General features: G+C 46.4%; 1 protein-coding gene and 2 pseudogenes across 1 annotated transcript; all 3 read left to right on the plus strand.

The window, feature by feature from the left end:
- Positions 1-1,725: 1,725 nt before the first annotated feature.
- LOC125281496 (carbonyl reductase [NADPH] 1-like) lies at positions 1,726-5,872 on the plus strand (annotated as a pseudogene).
- Positions 5,873-7,511: 1,639 nt separating this feature from the next.
- On the plus strand, positions 7,512-12,442 carry LOC125281469 (carbonyl reductase [NADPH] 1-like). Its single transcript, XM_048214975.2, has 3 exons — positions 7,512-7,953; positions 8,507-8,614; positions 11,799-12,442. Exons 1-3 carry the CDS (start codon positions 7,665-7,667, stop codon positions 12,293-12,295), a joined length of 894 nt encoding a protein of 297 aa, XP_048070932.1. The 5' UTR covers positions 7,512-7,664; the 3' UTR covers positions 12,296-12,442.
- A 930-nt stretch (positions 12,443-13,372) lies between these two features.
- LOC125281472 (carbonyl reductase [NADPH] 1-like) lies at positions 13,373-22,386 on the plus strand (annotated as a pseudogene).
- Positions 22,387-25,376: the final 2,990 nt, after the last annotated feature.

Below are 25,376 nucleotides of genomic sequence, written 5' to 3' on the forward strand. Positions count from 1 at the left end.
CAACAGAAGGGGAACACGTAACGACAGTGAAACATTCGTCATTGTTGCGGCTAGTCTGGTGAAGACATGGCTGTCCACAATACTATTCTTTCCACTGTCCTCTTTGAAAGCTCTCAACACAAACAGCAGGACACTAAAAGGTCCTGGCTCTGCCACCTAACCAGGTGACCTTAAGCAAAATCCTGCATGTTGCTCTTTGTCAGTGTCCTCAGGTGAACAAGGGGGCGTACGTCATAGCACTGCTGTGAAGAGGAAGTGAACTGATACAGGTGGACAGGCTGAAAACAATGGCCAGGCAAAGTGTCCTCCATCATGAGCCCCTGTAGTGGGGCCTGACACATCCATGACCCTGAGCGGAAGTTCCTACTGCCCCACATCCAGCCTGGCTCCCCGTGGGCTCCGTGAATGCCCACCACGTCCCTCCCCTCACAGAAGTATCCATGTGCTACAGACCCGTCTCCTCTCATGATTACTTTTCACTCTTCACCGGGGATTTTCAGGCTAACAGAAAAGAAAACCGAAGGCCCATGCAAGCAAGCTTAAGTCTTTTATTTTGAAAGTGAGGTTTCCTTTGGGGCCCCTGGCTGGCTCAAATGGTTTAGCTCGGCACTCTTCATCTTAAAGTTGTAAGTTTGAGCGAACCCAAGTTGGGTGCAGAGATTACTTAAACATAAAATCTTTTAAAAAATAAAATAAAATAAAAAATAAGTACCCTGTTTCCTTTAGTTTTCCCTTCAGCAAGGCTGTTGATTTCCTTCCTGTTAGCTTGTATTTCTTTTCTTTTTTTTTATAATAATATTTTTTTATGTTATTCACCATACAGTACTGTATGGTAGCTTCTATTTCTAAACTGACCCATGAGGAAAATCAAAGTCTAGGTCAAGACAATAGAATCTCTACTGCTAGTTTGGAAATGTAACCTGGTATCACAAAGACCTTTTCTCCTCGATACTTTAAAAATAATCCAAACTATCTACACTGCTTATTAAGTGTGAGGTTGGACTACAAGCAGGCATTGTAACAATCATATGCACATGTACCCATGGAATAAAACATTCCAATCACTGGCCTGTCTCACACTAATTTTCAAAAACATCCCCTCGCGCTGGGGCCCCCTGGAATCACACAGAGGAAGGAGCCCTGCCCACAGCCAAGTCTCAGCACAGGACTGATTTCTCCCTCTTGATTTTCCCTTAAGAAAGCAAGGGGATCTGTATCCTGAGAAGCAGTTTCCCTGGACAGACAACTTCACTGTATTTTAGAGGAAAGCAACCATTCCCATTTTGCGGAGGAAGGACACATTCCCAAGACAATTACTCTGCTCTCTTCTTTTCCCTCTGAGGTCTCCCAAAATAGTTCACTTGAATGCTATCAATCTCTAGTGCTCTATTAACCCGTCACCCACCACCTTTGTTGTGGGGAGCACACCAGTACTCCCTGAACCACTGCTTGGCTCAGAGTTGAGATCCTAAGAGGAAGGAGTCCTCATTGGGCTCAGAGTGCAACCCTGGAAGGGATGGATCTGGTATAGGCTCACTAGGGAACCTTCTGGAACATTTGGTCTCTCCTTTGATGGCGAGACTGAGGAAGGGCCTTGTGCTGAAGGAGGCACAGCACTGGAATCTACAACACACTTCCATTGGTATCTCTGACTGTCTACACCACGAGCCCTCAGTATGGCCTACAACACAATCCACTCACCACACAGGGCCTTGCTTGACCTTGATGACCCTGTCATCAACCGCTCCCCTGCTGCTGGTGACTGGAGCCAACAAGGGCCTCAGCTTCGTGCTCCACCTGTGCCAGCAGTTCTCGGGGGACATGCTGCTCACGGTGAGGGACGAGGTGCAGGCTGTGTGGCCACTTCCACCTGCTAGACATCAACGCACAGCAGCTGCGCCATATCCGACTCTCTGAGCAAGGAGTACGGGGGCCTGGACGTGCTGGTCAACAACGCAGGCATCGCCTTCAAGAGCAAGAACATGGGAACACTTAGGGTAGGTCCCCTCCCTTAGGGGACCCACCCAGGGTGGGTTGGGGATGATGCCTAAACCGCTACTGTGGGACCCAAGCTCCTATGGGATCTAGAAGGGCCTTCCTAGGGAAGGAGGTCAGACTGGAGGCACAAGGAGAGCAGAAGCCTCCGGGACTTGCACGCCTTTCCAGCCAGAGCCTCTTGGCATTGCCATGGATCAGATCATCGGGTAACTCACCAGATTTTGCAAGTTTCTCTCTGATTGGATGTGAGCCATTTGGTGAATGTTTAACTTATTTTGTAATAAACAACAAATTACAAACACAGATACCCAGAGATCCCATTGTGCTCCCTTCCCTTGCCCTCTCCCGATGGCGTCAACCAACAAAGCCACGCAGCGGCAATGCACCAGATAGATCACACTGGGACAATACCGTTCACTAACACAGACATTCCCGAGAATTCACCAGATGGTACATGCAAAACTATGTTGTTGTCACGACATGGAATCTTCCCTGATGGATACTGCTTATTAATCTATCCTCCTTCTCAAAATAAAATAAGACGAAATCAGAGAGGGAGAGAAGCCATAAGAGACTCTTAATTATAGATAACAAACTGAGGGTTGCTGGAGAGGAGGTGTGCGGGGGGATGGGGTAACTGGGTGAGGGGCATTAAGGAGGGCACTTGATGTGATGACGACTGGGTGTTATATGCGACTGATGATGAATCACGAACTCCACTTTGAAATTAATAACACACTACACGTAAATTAATTGAGTGTAACTAAAATACAATTTTAAAAAAATCTATTCTCCACCTCTAACAGCTGCTGATCCCACACCCCTTCACATTCCAGCAGAAGTGACCATGAAAACAAACTTCTTTGGTACCCGAGCTGTGTGCACAGAACTGCTGCCTCTAATGAAAGCCCAAGGTGAGCCTCATCAGGGGCCTAAGCTGTGGTGTTTCTGGCATGATCTGCCCCTGCCTTTCTGGCCTCATCTACAGACCCCTGGCCCCTCTCCCTGCTCAGCCACACCGGCCTGATTCCTGTGTCTCCACCTGGACAGGTGCCCCGCTGCCTCAGGACACTTACACTCGTCCTACAGTCAGCAGCGCCCTTTTTCCCACTGGTCCTTCACTACTGCCTCTGCCTGACCCGTCAAGTCATCATTCACATCTCTCCTCACAGAGGCCTTTTACTCACTCCATGCTACTCACAGGTGCAGAACCCTGATCATTCCTTCCTGGACCCTTTCTGTTCCCTCACTCTCTCTCCCACGGATTTTACTCACACTAGGTCACCTGCCTAGAACATTCCCAGACCTCCAGACACACATCCTTCTCTTCCTGCCACTCACGCTCCTCAGGATGTCTTCCCAGACCTGTCCAGCCTGGGGGAAGACCCCTCCTCATGGTCGCCAGGAGGCCTGCACACTCACATGTGGCCAGAGTTGCTGACAGCCTCACACCAGTGGTACATTTCCACATGGATGGGGCACCTGTACTGCCCCCCACCCCGGGCTGTAATATTGGATGTCTCTTGTTGCATAACCCCCTGTTCATGCATTATCCTCATTCCTCCTCCTCCCACCTCCCTCTTCCACCTGACATCCCCATTCACCTTTCAAAGGGACATCAAGTTCAGCCTCTGTGCTGGTCCTGATTACCTGCAATGATACTAGTCGAAGGAGTGCCTTCCCTCCAGTCCACTCCCATTACTATAGGAAAAGGCTGCATAAGTCTAGAATGAGTGGATTGTTTTAACCACAGCTATGTTCACTGTCATCCAGGTTTCCCAGGTGGGGGAAGAGACAATTCGCTCCATTATTCCCTTAGGAATTCCCACATAAGGACTTAAAGCTATAGTTATACAGTTTCTTCTTTCAAAATTATCCCTGCTTCCCATTTCCACAATTGCAGCCCTGGTCCTGGGACCACGGTAAGAGTGGGAAGAAAAGGAAGTTGAGATAATGTAGGGAAGAACTATAAGGTCAAGTTAGCATCTTCCCCCACACCCTCTCCCCAGAGTCCCCAGCGAAGCAGAGGAATCTGTCCAGTGGGATGGTCCCTTGGCACCCACCCCACTCATGCTGAGTGTGAATACGTGCAGTGAATGTGTCTAAGCCCCACGTACCTTTATCTCGTGTTTGAGACAACCGGGGATCCAGAGGCCTGTTCCAGTTCTCTGTGGAAACACTTGTCTGCAGAAGAGAACGTGTTGCTTGGCCTGCAGAAATGTAACACCTTAGTCCAAAAAGTTGCAGCATCTTCTGTTCTCATCCCGCTATACTGCTTGAACACTGGCATCTTCTTCTGGGTTTAACCAAAGCTTGGTCCATAATAGTGCCTTGACTCGTCCGGACCCATCTGGAGCCTCTCAAGCTACTACCTTCCACCCAACTTGCCAGCTCTGTGCAGGACCTTCCCCTTGGGCCATCTCTCCCATAACCATCTCCAGGCTTTGTCTCTTTTGCTGAGAAACACAAGAGTCATTAGCATTTTTTGCCTCACAGGGTGCACGAGTCCATGTCAACAATTACCCCAGCTCTGCATGCATTGCTCCAGCTCTCCCATTTCCACTCCTCTCACGGACTAGATGGCCACTTCATACAGGCACAACAGGATATCCACTTGCTGGTTCCACTCCCATTCCAGTCTTGTGAAGGGTTCTTCCGAGGGGCACTGACATGTCCAGCTTTAATCTGCCCCCTGAATTGCCCCACTGACTTCCATAAGCCCATGCCCCTACACAGATCTCTTTCAGTCCCCTGGTTTTCCACTGCCTCTCTCCATGACTGTATTCTCAGGCCATAACACACTCCCAAGTTCATAAAATCCCCATCATAGACTCATCACCATGCAAGTCAGACCAGGCTAATAATCTGTCCTTACCATCCTCAAACAGAATAGCAGCCTTCCAAACCAGATGGAACGGCCCTCCTTACACCATTCAGCTCTTTACTGGTCTGTACAGACCTGATTGTAGATGCCTCCCCACTGACCATAAGATCCTCAGGTGGTCCCAAAGGTGGCCTGAGGTAGAAAGAGGTCATCCACTCCTGAAAGCAGTGAATGTCTTCTTACATGCTCCTTAGCAGGTTCTTCACAGCGTTTCCATTTTCCCGCAGAACACCTGCTCAGTGCCTCCTCCTTAGAGTATTTCTCAGGCATCATCAGAGACTTTGTGGGTATGACAAGTTTCAAGACCATATCATTGTCGTCACTCACACAGACAGTCCTCGTTAACGCTCATAGCAAATTAATGAAGTCTCAAGTGGAAATTTTCTCCAACAACATCTTAGCAAAATTGCTATTCGTCATTCCTGTGTCTTTCTACATGACACTTTGTGTTGTATTTTAGGCAGACTGGTGAACGTGTCTAGCATGGTGAGTCTGAGAGCCCTTAAAAACTGCAGCCCAGAACTACAGCAGAAGTTTAGAAGCGAGACCATCACCGAGGAGGAGCTGGTGGGGCTCATGAACAAGTTCGTGGAAGACACAAAGAAAGGCGTGCACAGGAAAGAGGGCTGGCCTGACACCGCCTATGGAGTGACAAAAATTGGTGTCACCATCCTGTCCAGAATCCATACCAGGAACCTAGTGAGCAGAGGAGAGGGGACAAGATCCTTCTGAACGCCTGCTGCTCTGGGTGGGTGAGAACAGACATGGCAGGACCTAGAGCCACTAAAAGCCCAGAGGAAGGAGCGGAGACCCCTGTCTACTTGGCCCTTTTGCCCTCAGATGCTGAGGGGCCTCATGGGGAGTTTGTTATGGAGAAGAAAGTGGAAAAATGGTGAGCTTCATTCACGGATCCGTCCATGGATCCCTTATGATAGTCCCCTCCTTTGACCAAAAGGACTCTTCTACTGTCGATAATTTCCCTATCCTCAGAAAAAAAATATATATATATATATAAAATATCCCTGCTGAGTATTCAATGTGAGGAGCCTACTAACTCAGGGAAGATTTTTTTTTTAATTTCTTCTGTGATACAGGGACAGAATAAATGAAATCAGTGAAATAATGAACCCCGGGGATGAATAAATGTTCTCTATCCATGCCTATTTGTGCAGACTCTTTCTATGCTGAGCCAGCTGAGAAGTGCACTACACCTAATAAGACCAGGAGCAGTCGGAGTTTCACTCAAGGGTAAGCACACGTTACACAAGAGGCAGAGAGTAATATGCTTGGCTTCTCAGGCCACACGCTCCTGTCGATCTCCCCAGGTCTGCTGTTGTAGCACGAAAGTAACCACAGACAGTATACAAACCAAGAGCAAGGTTGGACATGGCATGCAGCCCATTGTACAGGCCTCGAGTAGAGCATGGACGACACCATGAAGGGAAGACACCCCTGTGGTCTCTGATTATCAAACACACTGGGAAGAAAAACAATTACCAAATGTGAAATGGCAGAGGGAACATAGACACATCCACAGGGCCCTCTGAGACAACGGAGAAAACTGAGGATGGTCTGCGTGTGGTGATGAGTGCCCGGGAGTGAGGCTCAAGACCCCAGTGTGACGAGAAGATTCTTACTGCCCCATCCACGCCAGGCTCCCGGTGGGCCTGACTGAACGTCCACCGCATGCCTCCCTTCACAGGAATATGCATGTTGGAAAGGTGCCTCTTCTATACTGATTATTTTTCACTCTATGCCAGGGGTTTTCAGACTCACCCAAATGAAAGGTGAGAGACCCTGGAAGCAAGGGTAGAGTCCTTATTTTTCAAGTTTTTCATGTGAAAAAGGCTGAAAATTTCCTCCCTATATTTTGCATTTAATCTTTTCTCTTTTTTTTTTTCTTACTTACATTTCTAAACTGACAAATGAGGACTATCGATGTCTACAAGAACACACAGGATCTCCACTGCAAATTTGCAAAAACACTCTGAGGTCACATAGGTCTTTTTGCCTTATTTTAAAACAACATCTCAATATATAAAATACTTCTGAACTGTGACCTTCAACTAACCCATAAAGTAGGCACTTTAGGCCAATGGGATTATGTAATCATGAAATCCAACATTCCAATCAATACCTTGGCCCCCAGCGGCTTCATAAACATCCCCTCCCACCTGGAGATCCTCAGAATCACACAGAGCGAGAGCCCAGCCCACAGCCAAGTCTCAGCACAGGACTGATTCTCTGTTTCTCCTTGAGTTTCTCCTACGAAAGGAAGGGGACCTGTATCCTCAGAAGCACTTTTCCCACGCCAGAAATTTCACTGCACCTCAGAAGAACCCAATTCCCAGTCTGCACAGAAAGGACCATTCCCGAGACAATGTCTCCACTCCTTTTTCCCTTTTGTGGTTTTCCCAAAATTATTTTAGGTCAACTACCGTCAATCCCTAGCCCCCTTATCCCATCACCAACCACCTATCATTTCGCGAGCATTTCAATCCAACCTGAGCCATTGTTTGCCTCAAAAGAGGGACCTTAAGAGGGTAGAGTCTCGGCCGGGTTCAAGGTGCAGCTGCTGGAGGGACAGAACTGGAACATTTGGTCCCTCCTACAATGGAGGGACTGAGGCGGGGCCTTGGGCACTGGGAGCCACAGTGCTGGATCCTAGAGCACAGGTGCACTGGCATCTCTGTCCTTGTCAGCCTCTGCACCGCCAGCCCTCCGTGGGGCCCACAGCACCATCTGCTCAGCACACAGGGCAGTGCTTGCGCTGCACACCGCCATGGCGTCAGCCCCCCAAGTGGCGCTGGTGACCGGGGCCAACAAGGGCATCGGTTTCGCCATCGTGCAGCAGCTGTGCCGGCAGTTCCCGGGGGACGTGGTGCTCACAGCGCGGGACGAGGCGCGGGGCCGGGCAGCTGTGCAGCAGCTCCAGGCCGAGGGCCTGAGTCCCCGCTTCCACCAGCTGGACATCGACGACCTGCAGAGCATCCGGGTCCTGCGCGACTTCCTGCGCAAGGAGTACGGGGGTCTGGACGTGCTGGTCAACAACGCGGCCATCGTATTCAAGCGTAAGGACCCGGGAAGCCTTAGGGCTGGAGACCTCTCTCAGGGCACTTCCCGTGGGGGTTGGGCGTGGTCCCTGAATGCTGCTGGAGGGTCAGAGCTCCTAATGGGTCAAGAAGGGCCTCCCTAGGGACAGATGCTAGACTGCAGGCACAGGGAGAGAAGAAGCCTCTGGCGGTAGCAACCCTTTAAGCCCAGAGCTCCGTGGCATTGCCGTGGATTAATCTCAGGGACCTGACGGAGATTTTTGCAAGATTAATTTGGTTTGGATCAGAGCATTTCAGTGAATGTTTAACCTATTTTGTAATAAACACAACTACAAACAGAGAGATACAGAAATCCCAACGGCACAGTCCGGTTAACCTCCTGAAATGATGCCAACTTGCCAAGCTACCTGGCATTAACAAACCACACACATCACATTGGGAAATTACAGGTCACTAGCCCAGAGATTAATGACAATGCACCAGGTTGCACATCCAAGAACATGTAACTGTCACTCCTGGAATCCTCTCCCATGGCTACTATTCATTAATCTATTCTCCCCTCACCTAACAGCTGCTGATCCCACACCCCTTCATATTCAAGCAGAAGTGACCATGAAAACAAACTTCTTTGGTACCCGAGCTGTGTGCACAGAACTGCTGCCTCTAATGAAAGCCCAAGGTGAGCCTCATCAGGGGCCCAAGCTGTGGTGTTTCTGGCATGATCTGCCCCTGCCTCTCTGTCCCATCTACAGACTCCGACCCCTCTCCCTGCTCAGCCTCACCAGCCTGACTGCTGTGTCTCCACCTGGACAGGTGCCTCTCTGCCTCAGGACTCTTACACACTCGTCCTGAAGGCACCAGCGCCCTCTGAACCCCTGATCCCTCACAACTGGCTCTGTCCTTTCCTGTAGTCTTCATTTAAATCTCTCCTCAGAGAGGCCTTTACTGACTGCATGCCACTCACAGGGGAAATTCCCTGAGGATTCTTTGTCGACCCATTCTCCTCTCTCTGCCTGTCTCCCAGGAATTTTATTCAGACTAGTGGACTCCTCCCTCTCCAAACTTCTCAGGCCCCCCTAACATCGGTCACCTGCCTAAAACATTCCCAGAGTTCCAGACACACATCGTTCTCTTCCTGCTTCTCCTTCTCCTCAGGGTGCCCTCTACCCCCTCCCCAAATCACACCCCTCCAGCCCCAACTTACACCGCCATCTAAACATCTACACTACCTAATGACACTCACCATTACCCAAAATCACCCTCATCACAGACCCCACCATCCCACTAACCATGAATAATAAGGTCACCATGCCCAGCACTTGATTAGGGACCAGGTCCTACGAGTTGTCCTATGGGCTTTGTCCCCACGCCTCTCCTCCATCCCAGCTCTACAACACACACTCGCCTTTCATTTCTGTATCCTTGCCACCCTCCTAAGACACGTGGCTTCTTCAGTCCCTTCCTCTCGGGGCATTCTCTCTGCTTTCTGAGAGCTCACTTACTCTCAAAAGTCCTTCAGGAGCAAAGCCCAAGCCCTGGGCATCACCTGTAGGCATCTCTGTCATCAGAACTGCCAAACTCCAGGCCCATCCGCTCCCTTCCCCTTCTATGCTCTGCACAAAACACACTCCCAAATTCCTTGCTTGTCAACTACTATAATACTTTCCCACGAGAACGTGATGCGGGGAATCACCACCCTTTTACTACACTCATTAAGACAAGCTGATGATTTTAGAAAGATTAAGATCTCTAGCATGAACCGACGACATGCAGGGACTTGACTCTCTGTCCTGCCCCGGATTCCTCTACTGTCCTTGAAATTTCTATGACTTCTTCGAACACTGGCTTCACTGGCATCCAAAGGACAGCTCTCAGATGTCACCGACTCCTTCACTCACCACAACACTTGAGTGGGATGGATTCCTTGTGCCACCACCACACATCCTACAGGTATTCCCTTAGGAGGCAAAAATGACTTCTGGCCGAGAAATTTTCCTCACTGACTGAACAGTGTTGGTCCATGCTGTGTGTTGGCCTTGGACCAGAAAGAGGAGTGAGTGGTCTCCTGCATTTGCTAAGGCAGGTTCTCATCAAACAATTCATCTTGCCTCAGGGAAACTAGACTTCCTGGATATGGAAATGCAGGCTGTCTTCTCAGTGGGAAAGCAGGGTTTTCTTGCCTTTTGACATAGGAGAGTTCTTCCATTACTTGAGGGGATGGCAGCCACTGCGGCCATGTTACCAGGACTTTCCCTCTTTGGGGAGACTATCTGGGAGAAATCATAACTAGCACAACAAAAACCAATACCGTCCCTCCTCTCCCATACTTCACAACCTAAGACACAAAGACTGTCCTGAATGACTTCGCCAGTTCTCTGTGGGGGCAGAACACATTCCAAGGCCCGTGTTTGCTCTGGTTTTTGGCATGGAAAGAGAAAACAAGACAACTGTGAGCCTAAGGACAATGAGGGATAGCAGATGTTGATTCTTCATTAAATCGTTCTTCAAAATAGAGTTTTACTGAATTAATTGAGCCACAAAAAAAAAAAAAGGCAAGAATCTACAACCACCAGGTGCCCCCCACCGTCTTCACCAGGCAGTCAGTATCTCGGCCATGTATGTCCTTTCCCACATTCCATGGCATTCCCCCCATCCCCCTAAATTCATATTCTCGAATTAAAGGATACACTCTCTAAAGTGATAAACACTTGTCCTTCTATTTCTCTTTAAATTAAAGTTTGCATTTCTTTTGAAAAAGATATTAAGAAAATAGAAACTCATTTCAATATAAAAACTGTAAACAATTACTCATTTCAATATAAATACATTGTTATAAATAAGAACTATACTTTCAAAAAGACTTAGTGAGAACTCTGTCAATGTTTACACTTTTAACAGCTTTATTGAGATACAGTTCACATATCGGAAGCTTCCCCCATCAGGTATCCAACTCCGCGGAGTTTAGTAATGGACAGAGTTATGCAACCACCACTGCTTCTAGATTAGCACACTGTCCAGTGCCCAGGGAGATCCGGTGCCCTTAGCTACCAGCCCTCTGTTCCCCCATCCCCCCTGCCCCAAGCAACCACCAATCTACACTCTCTCCCTCCATTTCCTTTTCCGGACATCCCATGTATGGAGCATCACACCATGAGCAGTCTTTTGTGACTGGCTTTTTAATTTTGAATAACGCTCTTAGGGGTCATCCATGTTTTAGCACCAACATCATTTCTCTTAATAGCATCCATTTAACAGATTCGTTTTCCAAAGCTCCTTTCCATGACCATACTGCCAGGACATTACTCACTCCTTCTGAGCCAATAACAACCCCAAAAGGAGAAAACCCTTGCAGTTCAGCCCACTGAGGAGACTTGTTTTTCCTACTGAGAGCACGGTGACAGTCTACCAGACCCGATGCAGTCTGCTCACCTTCAAGAGGCCCTCAGTTAAGTGATCAGCTCTTTGTGGTTCCGTAGACACCTATTTATACAACACTGCCCGAGTGGCCACAAGATCTCCATGTGGTCCCAAAGGGGGCTTATGAGGAAAAGCGGCTCTCTACTCATGACGTCAGGGAGTGCCTCCTATCACTCTGCTTAGCACGTTCCTGTATAAGGCACGATCTTCTCTTTATGGAACAGCTGGTCACTGCCCAGACCGATTGAGATCATTTGTCTCACATCCTCTGAGACATTATGGGTAAGACAAGGTTCAAGACTGTATCATGTCCGTCACTTACAGAGGAGGTCTTCACTAACACTCAGCCAACTGGGAATTTGTCCCAAATGGACAAATACTAGCAGTTTTGGTATTCATCATCCTAGTGCATGCCATGCTACATGACTCTCTCTGTTGCATTTTAGGCAGAGTGGTGAATATGTCTAGCATAATAACCCTCATAGCCCTTAAGAAGTGCAGCCCAGACCTGCAGCAGAAGTTTATAAGCAAGACCATCACAGAGGAGGAGCTGGTGGGGCTCATGAACAAGTTTGTGGAAGACACAAAGAAAGGAGTACAGCAGAAGGAGGGCTGGCCTGATATACAACTAGTCCCATATGCAGTGTCCAAGATGGGTGTCACGGTCCTGTCCAGAATCCATGCCAGGAACCTGAGTGAGCAGAGGAGAGGGGACAAGATCCTCCTGAATGCCTGCTGCCCTGGGTGGGTGAGAACAGACATGGGTGGACCAAAAGGCATCAAAAGCCCAGAAGAAGGAGCAGAGACCCCTGTCTACTTGGCTCTTTTGCCCTCGGATGCTGAGAGGCCTCATGGAGACTTTCTTATGGAGAAGAAAGTTGAACAATGGGGACCCTTCTGTCAGTTACCTTCCTGGGCCCATTTTGATCCCATCATCATCTGACCAAAACAACTCTTATTGTCAATAATATCCTTACATAAAGAATGAAAGAGAAGAAGAAAGAAAGAAAGAAAGAAAGAAAGAAAGAAAGAAAGAAAGAAAGAAAGAAAGAAAGGAAGAAGGGGAGGGGAGGGGGGAAGAGGGGAGGAAGGAAGGAAGGAAGGAAGGAAGAAAGAAAGGAGAGAAAAGAAAAGAAAAAGAATCACTATCCCTATGGAGTAATCACATTGAATTGCCAACAAATTCTTTGAAGTCACCTCTAATTTCTTCTCTAATATAGAATAAAAGTGCAATTGATGACATAATGAATGGAAATGTCCTCCACTGTCAATAATATCCCTATCCACAGAAAAAAAGAAAGTGTAAAATATCCCTGCTGAATATTCAATTTGAGGAGGCTACTAACTCAGGGGAGGTTTTTCTTATTTCCTCTGTGATACAGGGACAGAATAAATGAAATCAGTGAAATAATGAACCCCGGGGATGAATAAATGTTCTCTATCCATGCCTATTTGTGCAGACTCTTTCTATGCTGAACCAGCTGAGAAGTGCACTACACCTAATAAGACCAGGAGCAGTCGGAGTTTCACTCAAGGGTAAGCACACGTTACACAAGAGGCAGAGAGTAATATGTTTGGCTTCTCAGGCCACACGCTCCTGTCGATCCCCCCAGGTCTGCTGTTGTAGCACGAAAGTAACCACAGACAGTATACAAACCAAGAGCAAGGTCGGGCGTGGCTTACAGCCCATTGTACAGGCCTCAAATAGAGCATGGTCGACACCATGAAGGGAAGACACCCCTGTGGTCTCTGATTATCAAACGCACTGGGAAAAAAAACAATTACCAAGTGTGAAATGGCAGAGGGAACATAGACACATCCACAGGGCCCTCTGAGACAACGGAGAAAACTGAGTATGGATTGCGTATGGTGATGAGTGCCCGGGAGTGAGGCCCAAGACCCCAGTGTGACGAGAAGATTCTTACCGCCCCATCCACGCCAGGCTCCCGGTGGGCCTGACTGAACGTCCACCGCATGCCTCCCTTCACAGGAATATGCATGTTGGAAAGGTGCCTCTTCTATACTGATTATTTTTCACTCTACGCCAGGGGTTTTCAGCCTCACCCAAATGAAAGGTGAGAGACCCTGGAAGCAAGGGTAGGGTCCTTATTTTTCAAGTTTTTCATGTCAAAAACGCTGAAAACTTCCTCCCTGTTGTTTTGCATTTAATTTTTTCTCTTTCTTTTTTTTTCTTACTTGCATTTCTACACTGACAAATGAGGACTATCGATGTCTACTAGAATACACAGGATCTCCACTGCAAATTTGCAAAAACACTCTGAGGTCACATAGGTCTTTTTGCCTTATTTTAAAACAACATCTCAATATATAAAATACTTCTGAACTGTGACCTTCAACTAACCCATAAAGTAGGCACTTTAGGCCAATGGGATTATGTAATCATGAAATCCAACATTCCAATCAATACCTTGGCCCCCAGCGGCTTATAAACATCCCCTCCCACCTGGAGATCCTCAGAATCACACAGAGCGAGAGCCCTGCCCACAGCCAAGTCTCAGCACAGGACTGATTCTCTGTTTTTCCTTGTTGAGTTTCTCCTACGAAAGGAAGGGGACCTGTATCCTCAGAAGCACTTTCCCCACGCCAGAAATTTCACTGCACCTCGGAAGAACCCAATTCCCAGTCTGCACAGAAAGGACCATTCCCGAGACAATGTCTCCACTCCTTTTTCCCTTTTGTGGTTTTCCCAAAATTATTTTAGGTCAACTACCATGAATCTCTACCCCCTATAACCCATCACCAACCACCTATCATTTCGCGAGCATTTCAGTCCAACCTGAACCATTGTTTGCCTCAAAAGAGGGACCTTAAGAGGGTAGAGTCTCGGCCGGGTTCAAGGTGCGGCTGCTGGAGGGACAGAACTAGAACATTTGGCCCGTCCTACAATGGAGGGACTGAGGCGGGGCCTTGGGCACTGGGAGCCTCACTGCTGAATCCTAGAGCACGGTTGCACTGGCATCTCCTACTGTGGCACAACGCAGCACCACAAAACCATCTCCGTGTGCCCCAAGGCACATTCGCTCACCACACAGGGCAGCGCTTGCTCTCCACACAGCCATGTCATTGGCTCTGCGAGTGTCACTGGTGACAGGGACCAACAAGGGCATCAGCTTCGCCAATGAGCACGACCTGTGCCAACAGTTCTCAGGGGACCTGCTGTTCACGGCACCTGGTGCTCACGGCACGGGACAAGGCGCGGGGCCAGGCGGCCGTGCAGCAGCTCCAGGCTGAGGGACTGAGTCCCCGCTTCCACCTGATGGACACCAGTGACATCCAGAGCATCCAGGTCCTGCGGGACTTCCTGCGCAAGGAGTACAGGGGCCTGGACGTGCTGGTCAACAACGCGGGCATCGCATTCAAGCATAAGGACCCGGGAAGACTTAGGGCAGGAACTTCCCTTATGGGACCACTGAGGATGGGTTGGCACTAGTGCCTCAACCACTACTGTGGGGCCCACAGTTCCAGTAGGATCTAGAAGGCCTCCCTTTGGAAGGAGGTCGGACTGGAGACACAGGTAGAGTGAAAGCCTCTGGGGGGTGCACGAATTTCCAGGGAAAGTACTTTGGCATTGCCATGAATTAATCTCAGGGAACCAACAGAGATGTTTTTATCTTTCATTCAGTTTGGATCAGAGCCATTAAGTTAATGCTTAACCTAAAGGCAATACACAATAAATTGCAAAGAGAGACACACAGAAATCTCATTGTGGACACTTCTCTTAGCCTCCCCTCAATGGTGCCAACTTACAAAGCTACACATCATCGACACACCAGGAAAATCACATTGGGACGATACCGTTCACTAACTCCAACGTTGCTCAGGTTTCAGCAGACTGCAAATGGAAAGAACATGTTATTATCATCCGATGGAATCTTCTACGACGGCTACTATTTATTAATCTATTCTCTTCCTCCTCTAACAGCTGCTGATCCCACACCCCTTCACATTCCAGCAGAAGTGACCATGAAAACAAACTTCTTTGGTACCCGAGCTGTGTGCACAGAACTGCTGCCTCTAATGAAAGCCCAAGGTGAGCCTCATCAGGGGCCCAAGCTGTGGTGTTTCTGGCATGATCTGCCCCTGCCTCTCTGTCCCATCTACAGACTCCGGCCCGTCTCCCTGCTCAGCCTCACCGGCCTGATTGCTGTGTCTCCACCTGGACAGGTGCCTCTCTGCCTCAGGACTCTTACACACTCGTCCTGAAGTCAGCAGCGCCCTCTGACCCGCTGGTCCCTCACAACTGGCTCTGTCCTTTCCTTCAAGTCTTCATTCAAATCTCTCCTCAGAGAGGCCTTTACTGACTGCATGCCACTCACAGGGGAAATTCCCTGAGGATTCCTTCCCGGACCCTTTCTTCTCCTCCTGCCTGTCTCCCAGGGATTTTATTCAGACTAGTGGACTCCTCCCTCTCCAAACTTCTCAGGACCAGCTAACAACTGTAGCCTACCTAAAACATTCCCAAATTCCAGACACACATAGGTCTCTTCCTGTTTCTTCATCTCCTCAGGATGCCCTCCACCCCCTCCCCAAATCCCACCCCTCCAGCCCCCAACCTACACCCCCATCTAAACATCTACATTTCTAAAACAATTATCATTTCCACATGCACCCTGGTCACAGACCCCACCATCCACTCACCATGAATAATGAGGTCACCATGCCAAGAGCCTGATTATAGGGACCAGGTCCTACGAGTTGTCCTATGGGCTTTGTCCCCACGCCTCTCCTCCATCCCAGCTCTACAACACACACACTCGCCTGTCATTTCTGGATCATCGCAACCCTCCTAAGACACGCTGCTTCTTCAGTCTCTTCCTCTCGGGGCATTCTCTCTGCTCTCTGAGGGCTTGCTTATTCCCAAAAGTCCTTCAGGGGCAAAGCCCAAGCCCTGGGCATCACCTGTAGGCATCTCTGTCATCAGACCTGCCAAACTCCAGGCCCATCCACTCCCTTCCCCTTCTATGCTCTGCACAAAACAACTCCCAGAATTCCTTGCTTGTCAACTACTGTAATACTTCCCCACGAGAACGTGATGCGGGGAACCACCACCCTTTTACTACACTCATTAAGACAAGCTGATGATTTTTTTTTAAGATTTTTTATTTATTTATTTGACAGAGATAGCCAGCGAAAGAGGGAACACAAGCAGGGGGAGAGGGAGAGGAAGAAGCAGGCTCCCAGCAGAGAAGCCCGATGTGAGACTCCATCCCCGGAACGTCGGGATCACGCCCTGAGCCAAAGACAGACGCCTAACGACTGCGCTACCCAGGCGCCCCAAGCTGATGATTTTAGAAAGATTAAGGTCTCTGGCTTGAACCAACAACATGCAGGTACACTTGATTCTCTGTTCTGCCCCCGATTCCTCTTCTGTCCTGGAAAGTTCTACGACTTCTTCGAACACTGGCTTCACTGGCATCCAAAGGACAGCTCTCAGATGTCACCGACTCCTTCACTCACCACAACACTTGAGTGGGATGGAGTTCCTTGTGCCACCACCACACATCCTACAGGTATTCCCTTAGGAGGCAAAAATGACTTCTGGCCGAGAAATTTTCCTCACTGACTGAACAGTGTTGGTCCATGCTGTGTGTTGGCCTTGGACCAGAAAGAGGAGTGAGTGGTCTCCTGCATTTGCTAAGGCAGGTTCTCATCAAACAATTCATCTTGCCTCAGGGAAACTAGACTTCCTGAACACGGAAATGCAGGCCATCTTCTCAGTGAGAAAGCAGAGTTTTCTTGCCTTTTGAAATAGGAGAGTTCTTCCATTAGTTGTGGCTCCTTTTGAAATAGGAGTGTTCTTCCATCCATTGCGGCCATGTTACCAGACTTTACCCTCTTTGGGGAAACTATCTGGGAGAAATCCTACCTAGGATAATCCAAAGCCAATACTGTCACTCCTCTCCCATACTTCACAACCTAAGACACAAAAAGCAATCTGAATGACTTCACCAGCTCTCTGTGGGTGCAGAACACATTCCAGAGGCCCAAGTTTGCTCTGTTTATTGGCATGGAAGGACAAAACAAAAGACAATTGGAGCCTAAGGACAAGGAGGGATAGCAGATGCTGATTCTTCTTCTTTTTAAATCCTTTCTTCAAAAAAGATTCTTTCTTTTTTTTTTAAAAGATTTTATTTATTTATTCGACAGAGATAGAGACAGCCAGCAAGAGAGGGAACACAAGCAGGGGGAGTGGGAGAGGAAGAAGCAGTCTCACAGTGGAAGAGCCTGATGTGGGGCTCGATCCCATAACGCCGGGATCACGCCCTGAGCCGAAGGCAGATGCTTAAGGACTGCACCACCCAGGCGCCCCTCCCTTTTCTCTTTAAATTATACCATGCTCTTATTTGAAAAAGATATTTAGGTATACTCATGTCTAAGGAATCGAGCAAACATTTGAAATCTGAATACTCTTGTTCATCATATATGAGCTAAAGTACTAGGAGGAAATACAGACTTGTTAAGGCTACACTTACGAAGGAAGCTTAAAGAAGATGTTCTCCATCTTCATTTGAGAAGGTCCTGCTTTGCTACATCCTGTACTCAGAAAAACCACTAGACGGCTTGGATGGGAAAATTACAGTACTAAAGGTATCTCTCTCTCTCTCTCTCTCTCACACACACACACACACACACACACACACACACACACTGCCATATTGTGGTTCTAGAAAGGATAGGTGGCTGGACATTTCTAGATGTCATGTGCTAGGCATTTAATATTTTGTCCCCATTCAGAATGTGGAGGAACAATGCATCTCAAGGTTGTCGACTGAGGTCATGTGGCATCCAAATTAATGATTCTTCCCACTACTCAAGATCCTCAAGTATCTTTCACTCGAATGAAATCTTATCCAATCAGGCAAGAGAAACAGAAAATAAAAGGACACAGCTTGACTGGGGCCAATGTCTTCCTCATTGCAGGGTCCTCAGGCACCTCAGGGAAAACCACAAGAAGTACTTTTTAAAACCCTGAAGTGTTTTGTGAAAATCCCTTGTCATCCAGACACTTAACAACTGCTACCCTTGATATTAGAAAAGATGAACCTTCCAGGGAAGGTGATTAATGTTGAATCATCAAAGGTCTTGAGAAGCAGCTGTGGACTTACTGCCTGTGAATGGCCTTGAGAATCAAGTAATGCACTTGAAGTTGTGACCCCTGAGGAGATGATGTCTAAAATATCCAGATCACTGTTGCTGTGCTTTAGAACAGTGAGATTTGGAGACTGAGAGATTTCCTAAAAAATACATCCCTGGCCACATACAAAGTAATGGTCTGGATAAACTGTAAGCCCGACACACACCCCAGCCCCACCAGTGCAAGGGTCCTTTTTAACTTGGGGGATGTGCTTTCCACAGTGACTATGAAAGGGCAACGGTTTTACACCCTACCTCACACACAGTGTCACACACTCAGAGTCACTCACACTCACATACAGTCTCTGTCTCTCTTACACACTCACATGCCCTCACACACCCTTAGCACAAGGTCATCGGGATGGCCCATACGGTTCTTAGCACATAGGTCACATACCTTCCAAGTCAGAGTCTCTGAAATAACCCTTGAACCATGAATACACCTGAGCCAAAATGTCTGGATCAGAGTCTTTGCTATGGAAGCTCCACAAGTTGTTCCTGCTTCCTGCACCTGTGTTTCCTGTCCTGAGCTGTCAGTCCAGAAGGGTCTACAGTCTCACCCAGTTCTAAGAAGGAGCCCCAGGTGGCCACCCTGCCCTCTTGGGGATGTGGTCCCTGGGTGGGACAGGCTTGGGGAAGAAGGACTGGTTGCAGCATCCACATCTAGGAATTCACCTAAAAAAACCCATCAGACTTCCCTCATATACACGGGTCAATACTTTCACAGCTGATTCTAGACTTCCTGAGATAGACAATTCAGAATAGAAAAGAAGTCATCACTTCATTACAAACAGTCTACAGAAAGTTAGTAGACTTTCTCCATCTACTGTCTCCACTACACGTACTTAAGAACATGGTCCCAAGCCCCTGTGAGTAAAGGCAGCTGCCTTTCTGGGATACCAGTGACCCAGTGTGGGTCCCTCTGTCCCATCTTGTTTTACTTCACACACATCTGTGTTTTGTACTTTTGAATCATGAATATGTATTTTTCCTATTGTGAGACAGGCAGACAATATTTTTGAAAAATAAATCTAACTAATGGTAGGTAATATATATTTGAGAAGTACTCACTAAAACACTTTTTAATTTAAATTCAAGTTAGTGAATATATACTGTAGTATTGGTTTGAGGAATAGAATTTAGTGATTCATCACTTACATACAACTTCAGTGCTCATCCCAACAAGTGCCCTCTTTAATGCCCTTCACCCATTTAGTCCATCTTCCGACCCACCTCCCCTCCAGCAACCCTCAGTTCTCTATATTTAAGAATCTCTTATGCTTAGCCTCCCACTCTGTTTTTATCTTATTTTATTTTTCCGTCTCTTCCCCTATGTTCATCTGGGTTTTTTTTTTTTTCATAAATTCCACATATGAGTGAAATCATATGACACTTGTCTTTCTCTGACTGACTTATTTGGCTTAGCATAATACGCTCTACTTCCATCCATGTTGTTACAGATGGCAAGATTTCATTCTTTCTGATGGCTGAGTAATATTCCATTCTATACATATACCACACCTTCTTTATCCATTCATCAACTGATGGACACTTGGGCTGTTTCCATAATTTGGCTATTGTTGATAGTGCTGCTATAAACATTGGGGTGCGTGTGCCCCTAGGAATCAGCATTTTTGTATCTTTTGGATAAATACCTAGTACTACAATTGCTGAATCATAGGGTAGTTCTTTTTTTAACTTTTTGAGATACCTCCAGACTGTTTTCCAGGGCATCTGCACCAGTTGCATTCCCACCAACAGTGCAAAAGTGTTCTCCACTCTCCCCATCCATGCCAACATTTGTTCTTTCCTCAGTGGATAATTTCAGCCATTCTGACAGGTATGAGGTGGTGTCTCATTGCAGTTTTGAGTTGTATTTCCCTGATGATGAGTAATGTTGAGCATCTTTTTATGTGTGTGTTAACCATCTAGATGTCTGCTTTGGAAAAGCATCTATTCATATCTTCTGCCCATTTCTTATGGGCATATTTATTTTTGGGGTGTTGAGTTTGATAAGTTCTTTATCAATTTTAGATACTAACCCTTTACCAGATATGCCACTTGCAAATATCTTCTCCCATTTCCTTGGTCACCTTTTCATTTTGTTGATTCTTTCCAGCTCTCTGCAGAAACTTTTTGCCTTGATGAGATCCCAATAGTTCATTTGTGCTTTTGCTTCCCTTGCTTTTGGAGATGTGTCTAGTAAGAATTTGCTGCGGCCGAGGTCAGAGAGGTTGCTCCCTGCTTTCTCCTCTAGGGTTTGGATAGTTTCCTGTCTTATGTTTAGGTCCTTCATCCATTTTGAATTTATTTTTGTGTATGGTGTAAGAAAATGTTCCAGTGTCATTCTTCCGCATGTGGCTGTCCAGTTTTCTCAACACCATTTGTTGAAGAGACTCCCTTATTTCCACTGGATATTCTTTCCTGGTTTGTTAAAGATCAGTTGACCATACAGTTGTGAGTCCATTTCTGGGTTCTCTATTCTGTTCCAATGACCTATAAGTCTGGTTTTGTGATGGTACATACTGTTGATGACTACAGCTTTGTAATATAGCTTGAAGTCCAGAATTGTGATGCCTCCCACTTTGCTTTGCTTTTTCAATACTCCTTTGACTATTTGGGGTCTTCTCTGGTTCCACATAAATTTTAGAATGTTTGTTCTAGCCCTCTGAAAAAGCTGATGTTATTTTCATAGCGATTGCATTGAATTTGTAGAGTGCTTGAATAGTACAGACATTTTAACAATCTATGTTATTCCAATCCATGAACATGAAATATTTTTCCTTTTCTTTCTGTCTTCTTCAATCTCATCCATAGGTGTTCCATAGTTTGCAGCAGTACTCATTCAAACATTTGAGAAATAGGTTCCATTAACCTCACACTTAACATGTTGTAGATGAAACAAAGGCCTGGAGTAAGGGACCCCTTTCTAAAAGATGTTCATCTTAGAAGACTGTTACGTTAAGACAGTTTCTATACTTCATTTTAATTCTCTCTAAACACCACTTCATGAGAGTCAGAGTGCCATACATTATCTTTTCCATTTAACTTTTCTGGTACTGCCATTCCTTAGTGGGAGGGAGCTTAGAGTTCAGTGACAATGACTCTCTTTCCTGGATATTTACATTAAAAAGGAGAGTTCTCTGATTTTCTTCAATCTCTGTTCATATGATCTCATGACCTTTCTCTATTTTTTAATTTTATTTATTTATTTGTCAGAGAGAGAGCACAAGCAGCGGGAGCAGCAGGCAGAGGGAGAAGGCTTCCCACTGAGCAAGGAGCCCAACGTGGGGCTTGATCCCAGGACCCTGGGATCATGACCTGAGCTGAAGGCAGACGCTTAACTGACTGAGCAAGCCCGGCGTTCCAACTCATGACCTTTCTATAATGCTAAAAATACTCATTTAAACATAAAAACAGGTATACCTGGGTGGCTCAGTGGGTTAAGCAGCCAACTCTTAGTATCATCAGCTCAGGTCATGATCTCAGGGTTGTGGAATCGAGCCCTGGGTCAGGCTCTGCACTCTGCAGGGACTCTTCTTGGGATTCTCTCTCTCCATCTTCCTCTGCCCCCCCCCCCCACCGGCTATGCCAACGCTCTCTCTCACTCACTCTCTCCCTAAAAAAAGAAATAAATCTTTAAATAATTAAAAAAATATAAAAATAGTAGACTATTTACTTATACATGTCAATACAAGTTCATTGTTACAATTACTAATGATATTTTCAAAAAAGACTTAGTGAGTCAAACCAGGGATGTACTGTATGGTGACTAACATAATATAATAAAAAAATGTTATTATAATAAAAAAATAAACTGCAAATTTCAAATACACTGTAAAATAAATAAATAATTAAAAAAATTTTAAAAACAAAAAAGACTTAGTGAGAAATGTGTCATTGCTTCATACTTTTAACAGCTTTATTCAAATACAATACACATATTGTACACTTCATCCATCTCAGATATCCAACTCAGTGGATTTTAGTAATGGACGGAGTTGTGGAACCATCACTGCTTCAAGATTAGCACACTGTCATCAGCCCAGGGAGATCCTGTGACCTTAACTACCAGCTCTTTCTTACCCCATTCCCCCTACACCAGGCAACCACCAGTCTACTCTCTCTCCCTACATTTCCTTTTCTGAAATTAGATAGATAGATGATAGATAGATAGATGATAGATAGATAGATAGATAGATATACACACACATATACGTATACATGTATGTATATATGTGTCTGTGTATATATATACATATATACACACAGAGAGGATCATATAATGAATTGTCTTTTGTGACTGCCCTCTTTATTTCAGATAATATTATCAAGGTTCATTCATGTTCAGCATGGACTTCATTTCTTTTTATAACATCTCTTTAACACATCACTTTTCCACTGCCCCTTTCCGTGACCATATTGCTAGGCATTTTGTCACTGCTCCCGAGATATGTAATTCCAAACCTGGAGAAAAAGTCATGCAACTCAGCCCGCTGAGATGATTTGTTTTTACCTGGCCCCACCAGAGTGACAGCCTCCCTACCCCAATGCAGTCTGATAACGTTCAAATGCATCAATAAACTGATCGGTTGTCTCTTGACTGATAAACACTTGTTAATAATGGACTACACAAGTGACCAAAAATCTCCAGGTGGTCCCAAGGAGGACCTATAAGGAAAAGTGGCTCTCTACTCATGACGTCAGGGAGTGCCTCCTATCACTCTGCTTAGCATGTTCCTGTATAAGGCATGTTCCTTTCTTTATGGAACATCTGGACACTGCCCAGACCCATTAAGATCATCTCTCTGACATCCTCTGAGACATTGTGGATAAGACAAGGTTCAAGATTGTATCATGTCCGTCACTTACAGAGGCAGTCTTCACTAACACTCAGCCAACTGGGAATTTGTCCAAAATGGACAAATAGTAGCAGTTTCAGTATTTATCATCCTCGTGCATGCCATGCTACATGACTCTCTCTGTTGTATTTTAGGCAGAGTGGTGAATGTGTCTAGCATAATGAGCTTCAAAGCCCTTAAATCATGCAGCCCAGAACTGCAGCAGAAAAAAGGATAAAGAAAGGGGGGGTAATCAGAAGGGGGAATGAAGCATGAGAGACTATGGACTCTGAGAAACAAACTGAGGGCTTCAGAGGGGATGGGGGTGGGGAATGGGATAGGCTGGTGATGGGTAGTAAGGACAGCACGTATTGCATGGTGCACTGAGTGTTATACACGACTAATGAATCATCGAAATTTACATCAGAAAAAAAAGAAAGAAAGAAACTCAATTTTAGCATCCACAAATAAATTTTTATTGGAACACACACAAAAAAAAGAAAGAAATTTATGAATGAGACCATCACAGAGGAGGAGCTGGTGGGGTTCATGAACAAGTTTGTGGAAGACACAAAGAAAGGAGTACAGCAGAAGGAGGGCTGGCCTGATATACAACTACTCCCATAGGCAGTGTCCAAGATGGGTGTCACGGTCCTGTCCAGAATCCATGCCAGGAACCTGAGTGAGCAGAGGAGAGGGGACAAGATCCTCCTGAATGCCTGCTGCCCTGGGTGGGTGAGAACAGACATGGGTGGACCAACAGCCATCAAAAGCCCAGAAGAAGGAGCAGAGACCCCTGTCTACTTGGCTCTTTTGCCCTCGGATGCTGAGAGGCCTCATGGAGACTTTCTTATGGAGAAGAAAGTTGAACAATGGGGACTCCTCTATCAGTTCCCTTCATGGGTCCCATTCTGATCCCATCATCATCTGACCAAAACAACTCTTACATTGTCAACAATATTCATAACAATAAAGAAGGAAGGAAGGAAGGAAGGAAGGAAGGAAGGAAGGAAGGAAGGAAAGAAGAAAGAAAGAAAGAAAGAAAGAAAGAAAGAAAGAAAGAAAGAAAGAAAAAAGAAAAAAAAAGAAAAGAAAAAGAATCACTATCCCTATGGAGTAATCACATTGAATTGGTGACAAATTCTTTGAAGTGACTTCTAATTTCAACTCTGATACAGGAGAAGAAAAAGTACAATTGATGACATAATGAATGGAAATCATAGATGAATAAACAATCTAAGTATGTGTCCATGTGCACAGACGGCTCCATGCCAACCAGCCCAAAACTCTAACAGACCCTACATCATGTCAAGAGAAGGGACAGTTTAAATCAGGACTTGGTAAACACTAGTGAAAGATCCAGAGAGTAAGTATTTTTGCCTTTGCAAGACCAGTGGCCTCTGTTGGACATACTCAAATCTGCTGTCGTAGCTTGAAAGTCACCACAGGCCATATAGTAACCATGAATGGGGCTGGATTTCACTGGCCAGCATACTTGATCAGCCTCTACGATGACACGGGCAAGCTCATGAAGGACAGACATCCTCTGTGGTCTCGTTAAATATCAAACTCACTGGGGGAAAAACAACTGCGAGGTGTGAAATGGGAGTGGGCGCTTAAGGTACATCCATAGGACAAGCTGAGACAAGGGGAAAAGTGAATGTGGATGGGTATCAATGGAAATGAAAGAATGATTGTCAAATCTCCCCAAGGTGAATGTGTTATTCACGTAGGGATAAAGGGTCACCGGGTTTGTAACATTAACAAGGGTCAGCAAAATACCAACAGAAGGGGAACACATAACGATAGTGAAACATTCGTCATTGTTGCGGCTAGTCTGGTGAAGACATGGCTGTCCACAATACTATTCTTTCCACTGTCCTCTTGAAAGCTCTCAACACAAACAGCAGGACACTAAAAGGTCCTGGCTCTGCCACCTAACCGGGTGACCTTAAGCAAAATCCTGCATGTTGCTCTTTGTCAGTGTCCTCAGGTGAACAAGGGGGCGTACGTCATAGCACTGCTGTG

This window comes from Ursus arctos, unplaced genomic scaffold, assembly GCF_023065955.2.
Source record: "Ursus arctos isolate Adak ecotype North America unplaced genomic scaffold, UrsArc2.0 scaffold_60, whole genome shotgun sequence".
NCBI classification, from domain to species: domain Eukaryota; kingdom Metazoa; phylum Chordata; class Mammalia; order Carnivora; family Ursidae; genus Ursus; species Ursus arctos.

What these genes read in the sequence shown, in the direction of transcription:
- LOC125281469 (XM_048214975.2), top strand. Translation starts at nt 7,665, where the DNA reads ATGGCGTCAGCCCCCCAAGTGGCGCTGGTGACCGGGGCCAACAAGGGC. An exon ending in CGCGGCCATCGTATTCAAGC is followed by an intron (nt 7,954 to 8,506) that starts GTAAGGACCCGG and finishes CTCACCTAACAG; the next exon opens with CTGCTGATCCCACACCCCTT. An exon ending in GCCTCTAATGAAAGCCCAAG is followed by an intron (nt 8,615 to 11,798) that starts GTGAGCCTCATC and finishes GTTGCATTTTAG; the next exon opens with GCAGAGTGGTGAATATGTCT.